Here is a 14,546-nt window from a genome sequence, read left to right as displayed (position 1 = left end):
AGAGTTTTTTATCATCTCAAAAAAAAAAAAAAAAATTCATTAAACTCATCAGCAAATATTGTTTCATTGTAGGAAAATATAGGCATGCCCTTTCTGTTTTAAAATCACTAAATTCACCCCAAATTACCTGCACTCAAAGTGCATCACCACAATATTTTATTTTATTTTATTTTAATAGGTTTGGTTTTATTTTAACAAGATGACTTTTACTTCCACTCAAAGTGCCTCAACGCAATATTGATTGTATTTATTGATATTAATTTTATTAATTAATTTAAACATTTTGGTTTAATTTAATTTAACCAGGTTTGAAATTTCTGTTTTAAAATCACTAAATTCATCCCCAAATTACCTGCACTCAAAGTGCATCACCACAATATTTTATTTAATTTTATATTATTTAATTTTATTTCATTTCAATAGATTTGGTTTCATTTTAACCAGATGACATTTACTTCCACTCAAAGTGCCTCAACGCAGTATTGATTGTATTTATTGCTATTAATTTTATTAATTAATTTAAACATTTTGGTTTAATTTAATTTAACCAGGTTTGAAATTTCTGTTTTAAAATCACTAAATTCACCCCAAATTACCTGCACTCAAAGTGCATCACCACAATATTTTATTTAATTTTATTTTAATTGTTTTGGTTTTATTTTAACCAGATGACATTTACTTCCACTCAAAGTGCCTCAACGCAATATTGATTGTATTTATTGATATTAATTATTTTAAACATTTTGGTTTAATTTAATTTAACCAGGTTTGAAATTTCTGTTTTAAAATGACCAAATTCCCCCCAAATTACATTCAATTTAAAGTAAGCGCAGTATTTGTTTACTTTTATTTAATTCAATTTCAACCAGAAGACATTTCTGATGTTAAAGTTGAGAAACAGGCCCCCATTACTTCCACACAAAGTGCGTCACCGCGCGACATTTATCTTTTGTGAATGTATTTATTTATTAAAATGCATATTTTTTATTGTTACTTATTTCTTTCCCTTAATTTAGCTCATATTAAAAAAGAGAGAAGACTTTTAAAAGACTTGGAAAAAACTTTGAGTGGAAAAGGATCTGTTTCTCTTTGGCCTGCCTGTGTGTCTTCTTTAAATAGGTCGCTCTTGACTGTTGTACTCGCTTACGGCCATACCACCCTGAGCACGCCCGATCTCGTCCGATCTCGGAAGCTAAGCAGGGTCGGGCCTGGTTAGTACTTGGATGGGAGACCGCCTGGGAATACCAGGTGCTGTAAGCTTTTGCTTTTCCTTCAGCCAAGGCTCAGCTATCATTCTAGTTCCTTTACACTTTTATACGGATTAGCTGCTTCTTTTTTGTCTGTTTTCTCTTTCTCTGTGCCATCTTTCTGCTTGCGGTGTCACAAAGGACAGCTCAGCCTCGTCATTCTTCCTTTCTCCTGCAGGAGGCGATAGACGGGCCTTTTCTCTGTCTCTATTACAAACTCTTGAGCGCCGCGTGCTCTTTTGGAAATGACACCCCTCTCTTCAGTTTGAGACGGAGCTTCCCAAATTTGATTGTCATCCGAACCCCTTAGTGGTAAACTACACAGGAGATGCACCCTCTTAGATTTAAAGTTCATTTTCAAATAAATTAACAAAAAACACATTCTCATGTTCATTTTTTCACTGATGTTGGTGTGGGATCAAATTATTTGCAATTAAACAAATGACATATTTCAGCTTTTTTGGTACTTTTTCATTACTTGGAACAGGACAAGAGTTTTTTATCATCTCAAAAAAAAAAAAAAAAATTCATTAAACTCATCAGCAAATATTGTTTCATTGTAGGAAAATATAGGCATGCCCTTTCTGTTTTAAAATCACTAAATTCACCCCAAATTACCTGCACTCAAAGTGCATCACCACAATATTTTATTTTATTTTATTTTAATAGGTTTGGTTTTATTTTAACAAGATGACTTTTACTTCCACTCAAAGTGCCTCAACGCAATATTGATTGTATTTATTGATATTAATTTTATTAATTAATTTAAACATTTTGGTTTAATTTAATTTAACCAGGTTTGAAATTTCTGTTTTAAAATCACTAAATTCATCCCCAAATTACCTGCACTCAAAGTGCATCACCACAATATTTTATTTAATTTTATATTATTTAATTTTATTTCATTTCAATAGATTTGGTTTCATTTTAACCAGATGACATTTACTTCCACTCAAAGTGCCTCAACGCAGTATTGATTGTATTTATTGCTATTAATTTTATTAATTAATTTAAACATTTTGGTTTAATTTAATTTAACCAGGTTTGAAATTTCTGTTTTAAAATCACTAAATTCACCCCAAATTACCTGCACTCAAAGTGCATCACCACAATATTTTATTTAATTTTATTTTAATTGTTTTGGTTTTATTTTAACCAGATGACATTTACTTCCACTCAAAGTGCCTCAACGCAATATTGATTGTATTTATTGATATTAATTATTTTAAACATTTTGGTTTAATTTAATTTAACCAGGTTTGAAATTTCTGTTTTAAAATGACCAAATTCCCCCCAAATTACATTCAATTTAAAGTAAGCGCAGTATTTGTTTACTTTTATTTAATTCAATTTCAACCAGAAGACATTTCTGATGTTAAAGTTGAGAAACAGGCCCCCATTACTTCCACACAAAGTGCGTCACCGCGCGACATTTATCTTTTGTGAATGTATTTATTTATTAAAATGCATATTTTTTATTGTTACTTATTTCTTTCCCTTAATTTAGCTCATATTAAAAAAGAGAGAAGACTTTTAAAAGACTTGGAAAAAACTTTGAGTGGAAAAGGATCTGTTTCTCTTTGGCCTGCCTGTGTGTCTTCTTTAAATAGGTCGCTCTTGACTGTTGTACTCGCTTACGGCCATACCACCCTGAGCACGCCCGATCTCGTCCGATCTCGGAAGCTAAGCAGGGTCGGGCCTGGTTAGTACTTGGATGGGAGACCGCCTGGGAATACCAGGTGCTGTAAGCTTTTGCTTTTCCTTCAGCCAAGGCTCAGCTATCATTCTAGTTCCTTTACACTTTTATACGGATTAGCTGCTTCTTTTTTGTCTGTTTTCTCTTTCTCTGTGCCATCTTTCTGCTTGCGGTGTCACAAAGGACAGCTCAGCCTCGTCATTCTTCCTTTCTCCTGCAGGAGGCGATAGACGGGCCTTTTCTCTGTCTCTATTACAAACTCTTGAGCGCCGCGTGCTCTTTTGGAAATGACACCCCTCTCTTCAGTTTGAGACGGAGCTTCCCAAATTTGATTGTCATCCGAACCCCTTAGTGGTAAACTACACAGGAGATGCACCCTCTTAGATTTAAAGTTCATTTTCAAATAAATTAACAAAAAAACACATTCTCATGTTCATTTTTTCACTGATGTTGGTGTGGGATCAAATTATTTGCAATTAAACAAATGACATATTTCAGTTATTTTGGTACTTTTTCATTACTTGGAACAGGACAAGAGTTTTTTATCATCTAAAAAAAAACACAAAAAAAAAAACAATTAATTAAACTCATCATCAAATTCAAATATAGGCCCCAATTTACTTCCACTCAAAGTGCCTCAACCCAATATTGATTATACATACAAAGTAGCATGCATTACTGGCAAAATAAAACAAAAAGAAAAATTAATATGTTTCAATCTACTTTTCTGATCTTTTTGTTAACCAGCAGACATTAAAGAAATATTCTAGATTATACAATTTAAGCAGCATGTGTCCATTACTATTACTGATTGGACAGTACAACAATGAATCTCTACAAAATTGGATCTGCAAATTTGCATAAACTATCTCATCGAATTGGAACAACTCCTCTATGAAGATGAAGTTCTGGTGATCAACTGCATACCACAGATGTTTGTATAATCATAAAGGCTTTAGTTGTGCTTAATTTTAATAAAATATTACTTTACTAATAAGCTTGGAAACGATACATACATACATTACCGCAAATTATACCACAAAGCACAGTTTGATTAAGTTTAGATGGAATTAACTTTTTGACAAACATAAATCAAAATGATGTCAATACATGTATTTTGCAGAAATCACACATTTTATTAGATGTTTTACATATATAGAAATCTACTATATCAAGTTATCTGGTAATAACCTTTTTCTATAATGTTGTACTGTAACTTAATATATTATCATAACTGGAGTTAGAAGAATCAAAGTTGCATCTGACAAACAACATGCCTGTTTTGATGGTACATTGTGGCATCATGTTTTTAGCCATTTATTGTTTTTACCAAGTAATTGTGTGTAGCGAATTATGGGTAGAACTTTTTTTCCAGACCTGTTTCTCATGTACATACTATCACAATTCATTGAAAAGCAATGAAAACCTATCTGGCATTGCTAGTCAATTATATTTTTTTACAGAATGAGCATATAAGCATATCTGGTGTAGTGAAGTGTGAGTTGTTACATTGTTTTTTTTTTTCATATATTCAGATGTATTATAACTGTATGACAATTCATGGGCAAAAAAAATACAATAAAATTATAATAATATGAATAATAAATCTCTAAACCTTATCCCCTATCATAATTTTGGATTATCCAAGAAAATAGCACAATATGCCCTATGTGTGCTAACAAACTAGTAATACTCCAAAGTGTAAAGCAGAAATAGCACTTCACATAATGTACATCACTGAAAACTATTCACAAGCTCATATATCTGTCATTTTAAGAAATAAGTAAATCTTGGATCTGTCATTTTTTTATGACAAATACAAAGAAAAAAAAAAAAGCTTGATTTATTATTTTCTGATATACAGTACCCATGTACCCAAACACCACAGATTACTAACAAATGGCTCCATATAATTTGTTATACAAAAATGTAACCCTTAAAAAAAGATTCAAGTACTAAGTAAGAACATGCCTTTCACATAATGAGTATAGTGTGTGAACAGCATATTCAATACATATAAATGTACTCGCATACAAACACACCACATCCTAGTCCAACAGTTCATGTAAACAAGACTCTGGTACAGTAGACCAAACTATGAAGATCATGGTTGAGTTGAAGCTCAGTTGACAGGAAGGGCTGTGCTCTGGAGTCCTTATTATCTGAAAAGGAAGAATAAATAACATATTACCTCATCAAAAATATTATTTATTACTTTTTTTTATACACTGACCAAGTTTTAACCAACTTTAGTTTACTTTATTTAATGAAAATCTACTGCAGTTTCCTCCAACTCGCTCAGAAAAGAAAAGTTGTGAGAAATACATTTATGATACACAGAATACAACGCATACTTGCTTTTCTTTAAAAGCTAGTACAGAACCAGGTCAGCATTAAAGGGATAGTTCACCCAAAAATGAAAACTGTCATCATTTACTTACCCATATGTTGTTCCAAACCTGTATGAGTTGCTTTCTTATGTTGAACATAGAAGATATTTTGAAGATCGCTGGCAGTCAAACAGTTGGTTGTTCCCACTGACTTCCATGGCATTTCTTTTCCTACTATGGAAGTCAATGGGAACCAGTAAATGATGACAGAATTTTTGGGTGAACTATCCCTTTATCTAGCCTAGACAAACAGGTCTTTTTAACAGACACACACAAAAACAGACCTCACTTGGTGGGCACAGTTGGTGAGCCAGACCGATGGAAGTGGATGTTCTGCCATTTGCCATCACGACGATGCCAGACACGGGTTTCTTCAGACTGCATAGTGCGAGGCATATTGTTGACGTCCATGTATTGGGTGAGCCTTATATAAGCGATGCATGCAGCATCCTCACCAATTAGGTGTACATGAGGGTTCAGCAAGATGGTATGGATGGGTTTGTGACCTTTGGAGAGAGCTACAGCAGAGGGACAATAATGCTTATATATGAAACTATAGTTTTGTGTCATTCAAGGCACTTTCACCCTTATCAAAGACATTAAAGATATTAAAACAATATGCATTCATATGGATCCATGATATAAATACATTAAGAATCCATATATTCTTCATTTGTGTAGAATATAAACAAGTTTTCATAACAACCATTTAAATGACTATCCCCCAGTTTCACAGACAAGTCTTAAGACTAATGCCAGACTAAAATCTATGTCTGAGCTGTTTCTACTGAAAGAAACTTGCTCTGACTGATCTTAAAATATATCAGTGCCTTTATTTTGTCTCGCAATGCACACCAAATTATTATTATTTTTTTTCTAAGGCACGTTTATAAGATTTTCTTAAATGTCCTAACTGGACTATGGCCTAATCCTTAGTCTAAGCCCTGTCTGTGAAACCAGGCCTAACAAAATTAGTAGTCTGTTTATATATATAGTTCACAATGTAGCCTAATAAGCCTAATTGTCTTTTAATAAAACTGATTATATTTAGTGCTCAAATTTATTATATTGAAAGACAGTTATGATATTGTAAACATAATAATACTTGATTTAATTTATGTTCTGGTATTACCATATGAACTGTGATTAGACAGTGTGTCCAAAATGTTTTCAAATTCTCATAAAATGACCTATTATGTGATATAAAAATGTTAACATTTACTGCAATTCACCTTTTTTATTACTTTAAAAATAAATCTACTATCAAAAACTGTTTCAAAGTAAATCCTGAAAAAAACAACAACCTTGATCTCTCTAATCCTGACATTTAGCTATAGCATGGCTTCAGAAGAATTGGAATATATAGATATTTTTTTCTTGATAGCCCACTTACTTGTCTTAGTATCAAAACATCAATTATTTTTTAACATGTAACATCTCTTACAGTTTTCAAAGTAGAACCTGTGGAAATCTGTCCCCTCCACTAGGTTTCCCAACGCTTCAGGTTCAAAAGATGTCAGTCCAGGGTCAGAAATTTTCCTGCGGAACCCAATATAATATAAAAAGCTAAAAGATAATTTATACAGAGTGAAGGCATAACATAAAATAAAAACACTCACGTGTAAGCTTCAAAATCTCCATTATTAATGGCTTCGATCAGCAGCTCTGTGACTTTAATTATCTCCTGTTTCCGTGCTAAAACACATATGCAGAAAAGGGGGGGAAAAGTTAAACACTTGAAAAACTGTGCAAATGACTGTAGTCATTATCCTTTAGCTGAGGAACAGACCAGGCTATGAAATACATACATTTTTAAAGGGGTCATATGATGCGACTTAAATTTTTCCCTTCTCTTTGGAGTGTTACAAGCTCTTGGTGCATAAAGAAGAACTGCAAAGTTGCAAAGACTAAAGTCTTGAATCATAAGAGATAATCTTTATAATAGTTAAGACTTGATTCAAATGTGAGTTTTGAGCAGTGTAGAATAGGCTTGTGGTTTTATGTTCATGTGGTGCAATACACAACGCTTAAAAAGACAATATAAGTCACTATAATCAGTGTGGCGAGTGGGGCGGGGCCGAGAGGCGTGGGAACGAGGAGTGAGGCCAGGTGTAGTGATTGGAGATGAGCTACACCTGCGCCCCACCGCCCGTATCGAGTCCCACGTAGGAGATGGAAGGATATAAAACTGGAGTGACGACCGTGAAGGACGAGAGAGGACCAGGCCTGGGATATTATTTTATGTGTTTGGTTTTTATTTGTGCGCGTCAGTCGCCGTGAGGGGCTGACGCGCTGTTTTGTTTATCTTTTGAATTATTAAAATTATGTTTTGATTGTGCGCCGGTTCCCGCCTCCTTCTTCCCGATGAGTAAGAAGTTCATATCGTTACAATCAGTAATTATGTCCCCACTGGATGCAACAAATTTCTCATTTGTAATGGATTTTATTGTTTTTGTCCTGTCACGCCAGTGTTCTGATTGGGACAAACATCACAGTATGGTGAGGGGCTTAACATTTCCATCACACACTTGAAGCATTTAGCCAATCACAAAGCATTGGATAACTGACCATAAGCTTTAAAAAAAAAAAACGACGCATTTCAGAAGGCGGGGCATAGAGGAGAAACAGTAATGTACAGTATGTGGAAAATAATGTTGTTGTTTCTTTTTTAACCTTAAAACACATAAACACATTTCATTACACCAAATACATGGAAACAGGAGATAATTAAAGTCAGATAATTAGGGGAAGTCATGGCCTAATGGTTAGAGAGTCGGACTGGCAATCGAAGGGGTTTGAGTTTGAGTCTTGGGCAGGCAGGAATTGTGGGTGGGGGGAGTGCATGTACAGTTCTCTCTCCACCTTCAATACCACGACTTAGATGCCCAAGGCATCGAACTCTCAACTGCTCCTCGGGCGCCTCAGCATAAATGGCTGCCCACTGCTCCGGGTGTGTGTTCACTGCTCTGTGTGTAGGGTGACCATATGCGCCGTTCATACGGGACACGTCCCAGCCATGATTTTAATGTTGCCTAAAATATACAGGTTTTAGGCATTATTAAAATCCTGCATGGGACGTGTCCCATATGAACGGCGCATATGGTCACCCTATCTGTGTGTGTGCACTTTCGGATGGGTTAAATGCAGAGCACAAATTCTGAGTATGGGTCACCATACTTGGCTGAATGTCACGTCACCACTACACAAAATAATGTTCTTTTTAGCAACATCATATGACCCTTTTAAACAGTAATACATTTCAAACAGTGATATTTGATTATCCAGTGAATGAGTTTTATGAGGCTGTTCTTTAAACAGTCTGAAAGGAACTGGCTAGCTACCAATGTAAATCAAATGTTAACCCCATACTCCCTAAAGTTTGACTATGTGGAGAACTGTCCTGTTTTATGTATACCTTTAGAATGAAATTTATTGATTCAGCCTTTTTCAAACCAAGAAACTGGGTGTTGCATTTTAGTCCCGGCCAGTAAGTATGAGTACCATGTTAATTATTTACTTTTTAATGATTCTTGAATTGTAAAGCTGATAAAATAATTTTTAATACTTATAATTTTTTACATTTCTGCTTGTTTTGAATATGAAGTAGTAAGCCTGAACTGCAATGCCTTCATTCTTTTGAGAAAGATTTGAATTTTCACAAATCATAATTTCTGTGCTAGTGATGGAGCTGTAGCAAATAATCCGCTCATAGCTCCAGACAAAATCACGTTGCTCCACTCATATACTTTGTCTCACACACTTCAATGCACTTTGAATGGAACATAAAGCCTACAGTACGTTCGCTTCGAACTGGAATCATGGTGGAGTATCCTGTGATGTCCACTTCACTGGGCACTTACGTTTGAATAGAACAAATGTCTGAAGCCATAAGAGAAACATACTAAATGTACAGAACAGGGGGCGCGAGGACTGGAATTGACAACCGCTGCTTTAGGTAAGCTATTACATGGAGCAAAGATGAAAACAAAATGCCATCAAATCGTTTCTGAAGACAGTCAAAACCTTCAGAGGTACATTCATATAATTAATTATTTCATATTTTCATTTGAATAATTCCCTTAGCACTCTTCTACAACCTTCAAGCTTTTCCGCCCTGTTTTGACTCAAAACGAAACTACTATGCTGTGTGCACCTGAGACTGTTACAGAAAACTGTGCTTTATGCTGGACAGTATTAATTTATCGCCAGTTGTTCAAATCGTGGTAATCTAATAACGGTTTTAATGGTAATAAAACGATTAAACGGTAATACTAACCGTAGGGAATTTATCATGATTTATCATTAAACCGGTAATCGTTACATCCCTAACATCAAGGCAGTTCTAGCCAGGAGGATAAAGAAAAGCCAAGAATATTATGACTTTATTGCCCATAGTCTTTTTCCTTTACAACTGCATCAGATGCAGGATGCAGACATGGTTTCTACATACTGTTGGTTGCACAGGGCACTGCTCCTCAACCAAACATCTATGTGGTAACCTTTCAAGGCACACAGTACATATACAACATTGATGTCTCACAGTAAATATACAACATCTCGATGTCCCTGCACCCACTGAACTCACAGTGAATGATTACAGGTCCCCCTTGCAATTTTCATTTGCAGTATTACCATCTCAAATCAAAGTACCTGCCACTAGTGCCACTGATTGCTCAGTGGCAAATTGCTCAGCCTCAAATGACTTGTTCAGGGAGATTGAGCCATCCTAACTCATGTTATCACAACTAATTAAATGGCTAAGGACATCCTTCTTAGTGATTCACAGTGTTTACATGTGAAGATGATTCTTCTGCACAATCTGACTTTGCTGCAGCCTGGAATTGAACTGCTGGTTTAGTCTGGTCAGAGGAGAACTGGCCCCCCAACTGAGCCTGGTTTCTCCCAAGGTTTTTTTCTCCATTCCGTCACCGATTGAGTTTCGGTTCCTTGCTGCCGTCGCCTCTGGCTTGCTTAGTTGGGGTCACTTCATCTACAGGGATATCGTTGACTTGATCGCAAATTAATGCACAGACACTATTTAAACTGAACAGAAATGACATCACTGAATTCAATGATGAACTGCCTTCAACTGTCATTTTGCATTATTGACACACAAATGTTTTCCTAATGAATGTTGTTCAGTTGCTTTGACGCAATGTATTTTGTTTAAAGCGCTATATAAATAAAGGTAACTTGACTTTACTTGGCATGTTATGCAACACTTTAGTGATTTTGCAAAAAAAACCTGAAACATATGTTTGGTGTATTTAGTTAGTGGTCATTAGCTTACAGGGAGGGATATAGAGTGTAAATATTGCTCTAGTTATTTGCACAGATAATTCACTCCCAAAAAATGAAAATTCTGTCATAATTGACTCTCATGTTGTTTCAAACCCCTAAGACTTTAGTTCATCTTCAAAACACAAATTGAGATATTTTAATTGAAACTAGAGAGTGTAGCAGAAATGACTCGAACCAGACAAATTAAAGAGTCGATCAGGGCTGTGTTTGAAACACGAGCCGAATTCCTCAGGAAGTCATAAATCAGTTCTAGTGCCACAAGTCCCAAGCAAGATGACCAACCAACTTTTTCACAAAACAGCTTTCAACATTAACACCACTAGAACAATTATTGACATTTTTAATTCGCAGAAGAGATTGTCAAATTTGTTGTTCGTAATTGAAATGCAACGCTGGACATCACATGTAAACCCATGAGAGTACTACACAAGTTCCATTGACTTCCCCCCCACCTAGCAGAACCCGACTGAAATTCCTAAGGGGGGGAGGGACTTTGAACCCCTGGTCTCCACAGAAATCTTGGTCAGATAATGACAAAGAAACTGTCTTTTCTACATATATATGGACCAAAATGAATTCCAAAATGACTTCTAAATGAATATCAGTCCATCGCTTAAGTCCATATTAATTAATATATAACCCACACATTTGACTATCATGTTATAATCACTTATTGTGTATGTCTTTTGATAACTATAGGATAGCTTAAGGATACATATTCATGTCTTGTCAATGTAATCGAATATGCTTGCTTGAAATAGTCCTGACAATCATTTAAGTGTCAAATATATAATATTCTGGTTATAGGAATCATATCCAAAATTAGACCCTGCAAAAGCGGGAAAATTCGGACCACATGCTTGGTAAGATAAACATATGATTTATGATGCCCCCGAGCCAAGACAATATCTGATTGGTCAAAACAACATTTGAGGTGTGGCCAACAGGCCAGTTTAAATACTCAGGACATCATAAAATCTTGCTTTTAGTGGTTAGCTTTGCTTCTGCTACTAGTCATGCCAGCTTTTAACTTTGCTTCTTAGCTTTAGCTTTTATGCTGTTTGTCATCACTGTTCTTTGAGCGCGGTTCCAGCATGCTTCAGTCTGCACACCTGCTTAGCCACGATGAGAAGAAACACAACTTAGTCTCGTCAAACTTTACTTCTTTTCTTTTCCGTTTGAGAGTTTCGTGTTCTGAGTTAAGTTTTGTAACGTCGAGTTTCAACTTCAACCCGCACACAACGCCCAACCAGGGCTACCCAAGACGTCACTTCTGCGACTACTGAACTTCCAGCCAATCAGCGACATCGTACAACAAAGGGGACTCCCTTTTCACAGGAGACGCAAGTAACCTCCAGACTGTGAACTTTACTGGTGTATCTAATATAATTTTAACCTCATTGAGGAACTCAATGCGAGGGATAATTACGTGATTGATGGTTGTTCATGTCTATGCAATTTAATGTATTGCTGTAAACTTGGGATTCCATATTTCCATTCTCTTAAACTCATCATTCCCTAACTTTCGATCTTCCTGCAACTTGTGTGAATGTGTGTGCGCGTTTATGTGTTAGATTAGTTTATATGTCTTAGATTTATCTAATAAAGCCTTATTCATATTGAAAAGAGAAGTATCTTGTGTTTTGTGATTACAAGTTAATGTCTTAAACTGACGATCTTGTTACTGTGCTAATTGAAAGTGTTTTCACTATAGTTTGGATATATTAACATCCAGCGCAGATTTGATGTTAAACGGCTCGTTCAGTGAAACGCAGGGCGTCTCAGTGATTAGCCGTGAAACAGTGGTTCTGTTCAAATTCCCTTTAAATTATTAAATGATTCCCTTTGAGCTAAATTACATGTCCCACCAGAGACAGTAATATATTGGATCACTGTTACACCACAATAAAGGATGCATATCACTCTGTTCCACGAGCAGCTTTGGGACGTTCTGATCACCTTCTGGTTCATCTTATACCGTCCTACAGGCAGAAACTTAAATCTGCTAAACCTGTAGTAAGGACTGTGAAGAGATGGACCAGCGAAACAGAGCAGGATTTACAATCTTGTTTTGACCTCACTGATTGGAGTGTTTTTGAAGCTGCTACCACCGATCTGGACGAACTCACAGAGACCGTAACATCCTACATTAGTTTCTGTGAGGATATATGCATTCCTACCAGGACTTATTTAACATTTAACAATGAATGATAAGCCATGGTTTACAGTAAAACTCAGACATCTTCGTCAGGCCAAAGAGGATGCCTACAGAAATGGGGACAGGGTCTTGTACAATCAGGCCAGGAACACACTGAACAAAGAGATCAGAGCGGCTAAAAAGACCTACGCTAAAAAGTTGGAAGACCAGTTTACTTCCAACGACTCAACTTCAGTGTGGAGAGGTCTAAGAGCCATCACAAACTACAAGACACCATCCCCTTGCACTGAGGCTAATCAACGACTTGCTAACGACCTGAATGAGTTTTATTGCAGATTTGAAACCCCCATCACCCATTCTGACCATCTCCCTACACAACCATTAACACATCCTGCAATCCCACCCTCCACACCTCCTGCTCTTCAAATCTGTGAAGATGATGTGCGCCAGGTCTTCAAGAAGAACAAAAGAAGAAAAGCACCAGGCCCAGATGGTGTTACACCAGCCTGTCTGAAAATCTGTGCTGACCAGCTGGCCCCCATCTTTTCACAGATTTTCAACAGATCCCTGGAGTTGTGTGAAGTGCCTTCCTGCTTCAAACGCTCCACCATCATCCCCATCCCAAAGAAACCCAAGATAGCAGAACTTAACGACTACAGACCTGTGGCTCTAACGTCTGTAGTCATGAAGTCGTTTGAAAAACTGGTTCTGGCTTATCTGAAGGACATCACTGGACCCTTACTGGACCCCCTGCAGTTTGCTTACCGAGCAAACAGGTCCGTGGATGATGCAATCAACATGGTATTGCACTTCATCCTGCAACATCTGGACAAAACAGGGACTTATGTGAGGATCCTATTTGTGGACTTTAGTTCGGCATTCAACACCATCATCCCAACAGCCCTTAAGACCAAACTGACCCAGCTCTCTGTTCCTAGCTCTATCTGTCAGTGGATCACCAGCTTTCTGACAGATAGGCAACAGTTAGTGAAACTGGGGAAATACACATCAAACAGCTGCTCCACCAACACTGGTGCCCCTCAGGGATGTGTTCTCTCCCCTCTGCTCTTCTCCCTGTACACCAACGACTGCACCTCTAAAGACCCCTCTGTCAAGCTCCTAAAGTTTCCAGACGACACTACAGTCATCGGCCTCATCCAGGACGGTGATGAGTCTGCTTACATACAAGAGGTTGAGCAGCTGGCTGTCTGGTGCAGTCTTAACAACCTGGAGCTGAACACGCTCAAAACAGTGGAGATGATCGTGGACTTTAGGAGAAACCCACCTGCACTTTCCCCACTCACCATCATGAACAGCACTGTGACTGCAGTGGAGTCATTCAGATTCCTGGGAACCACCATCTCTCAGGACCTGAAGTGGGACAATCACATTGACTCCATTGTTAAAAAGGCCCAGCAAAGGTTGTATTTCCTTCACTAGCAGAGGAAGTTTAACCTGCCACAGGAGCTGCTGAAACAGTTCTACTCGGCCGTCATTAAGTCTGTCCTTTGTACTTCAATAACTGTCTGGTTTGGTTCAGCAACAAAATCAGACATCAGAAGACTACAGAGAACTGTTCGGACTGCTGAAAGGATTATTGGTGCTCCCCTGCCCACTCTTCAAGAACTGTATACATCCAGAGTGAGGAAAAGGGCTCAGAAAATCACTCTGGATCCCTCACATCCAAGTCACCCCATCTTTGAACTTTTGCCATCTGGCCGGCGCCTCAGAGCCGCAAACACCAGAACAGCAAG

The 14,546-nt window shown here is 37.0% G+C and overlaps 1 protein-coding gene and 2 non-coding genes across 13 annotated transcripts in view; 2 read left to right on the top strand and 1 right to left on the bottom strand.

Moving 5' to 3' along the window:
• Nucleotides 1-1,141: 1,141 nt before the first annotated feature.
• Nucleotides 1,142-1,260, top strand: LOC128017987 (5S ribosomal RNA). The gene has a single exon (XR_008184677.1). It is a non-coding gene; the product is annotated as a 5S ribosomal RNA (ribosomal RNA).
• A 1,619-nt stretch (nucleotides 1,261-2,879) lies between these two features.
• On the top strand, nucleotides 2,880-2,998 carry LOC128017976 (5S ribosomal RNA). Its single transcript, XR_008184666.1, has one exon. It is a non-coding gene; the product is annotated as a 5S ribosomal RNA (ribosomal RNA).
• Nucleotides 2,999-4,058: 1,060 nt separating this feature from the next.
• LOC128016599 (calcium/calmodulin-dependent protein kinase type II delta 1 chain) overlaps nucleotides 4,059-14,546 on the bottom strand; it is a 106,603-nt gene continuing 96,115 nt past the window's right edge. For 10 of the 11 annotated variants that reach the window (XM_052601230.1, XM_052601229.1, XM_052601232.1 and 7 more), the window contains 4 exons: nucleotides 6,953-7,028; nucleotides 6,778-6,872; nucleotides 5,618-5,851; nucleotides 4,059-5,105 (listed from right to left, as the gene is read on the bottom strand). In XM_052601230.1, coding sequence (XP_052457190.1) covers nucleotides 5,619-5,851; nucleotides 6,778-6,872; nucleotides 6,953-7,028 — 404 coding nt within the window. In that variant the 3' untranslated portion in view covers nucleotides 4,059-5,105; nucleotide 5,618. The remainder of the gene's footprint in view (nucleotides 5,106-5,617; nucleotides 5,852-6,777; nucleotides 6,873-6,952; nucleotides 7,029-14,546) is intronic. The other variant, XM_052601231.1, reaches the window with a different exon arrangement.

The sequence above is a fragment of the Carassius gibelio genome, chromosome A7, assembly GCF_023724105.1.
Source record: "Carassius gibelio isolate Cgi1373 ecotype wild population from Czech Republic chromosome A7, carGib1.2-hapl.c, whole genome shotgun sequence".
In the NCBI taxonomy this organism is placed as follows: Eukaryota; Metazoa; Chordata; class Actinopteri; order Cypriniformes; family Cyprinidae; genus Carassius; species Carassius gibelio.
Note: the sequence above shows the minus strand (reverse complement) of the source record. Positions and strands in the feature narration are given on the sequence as shown.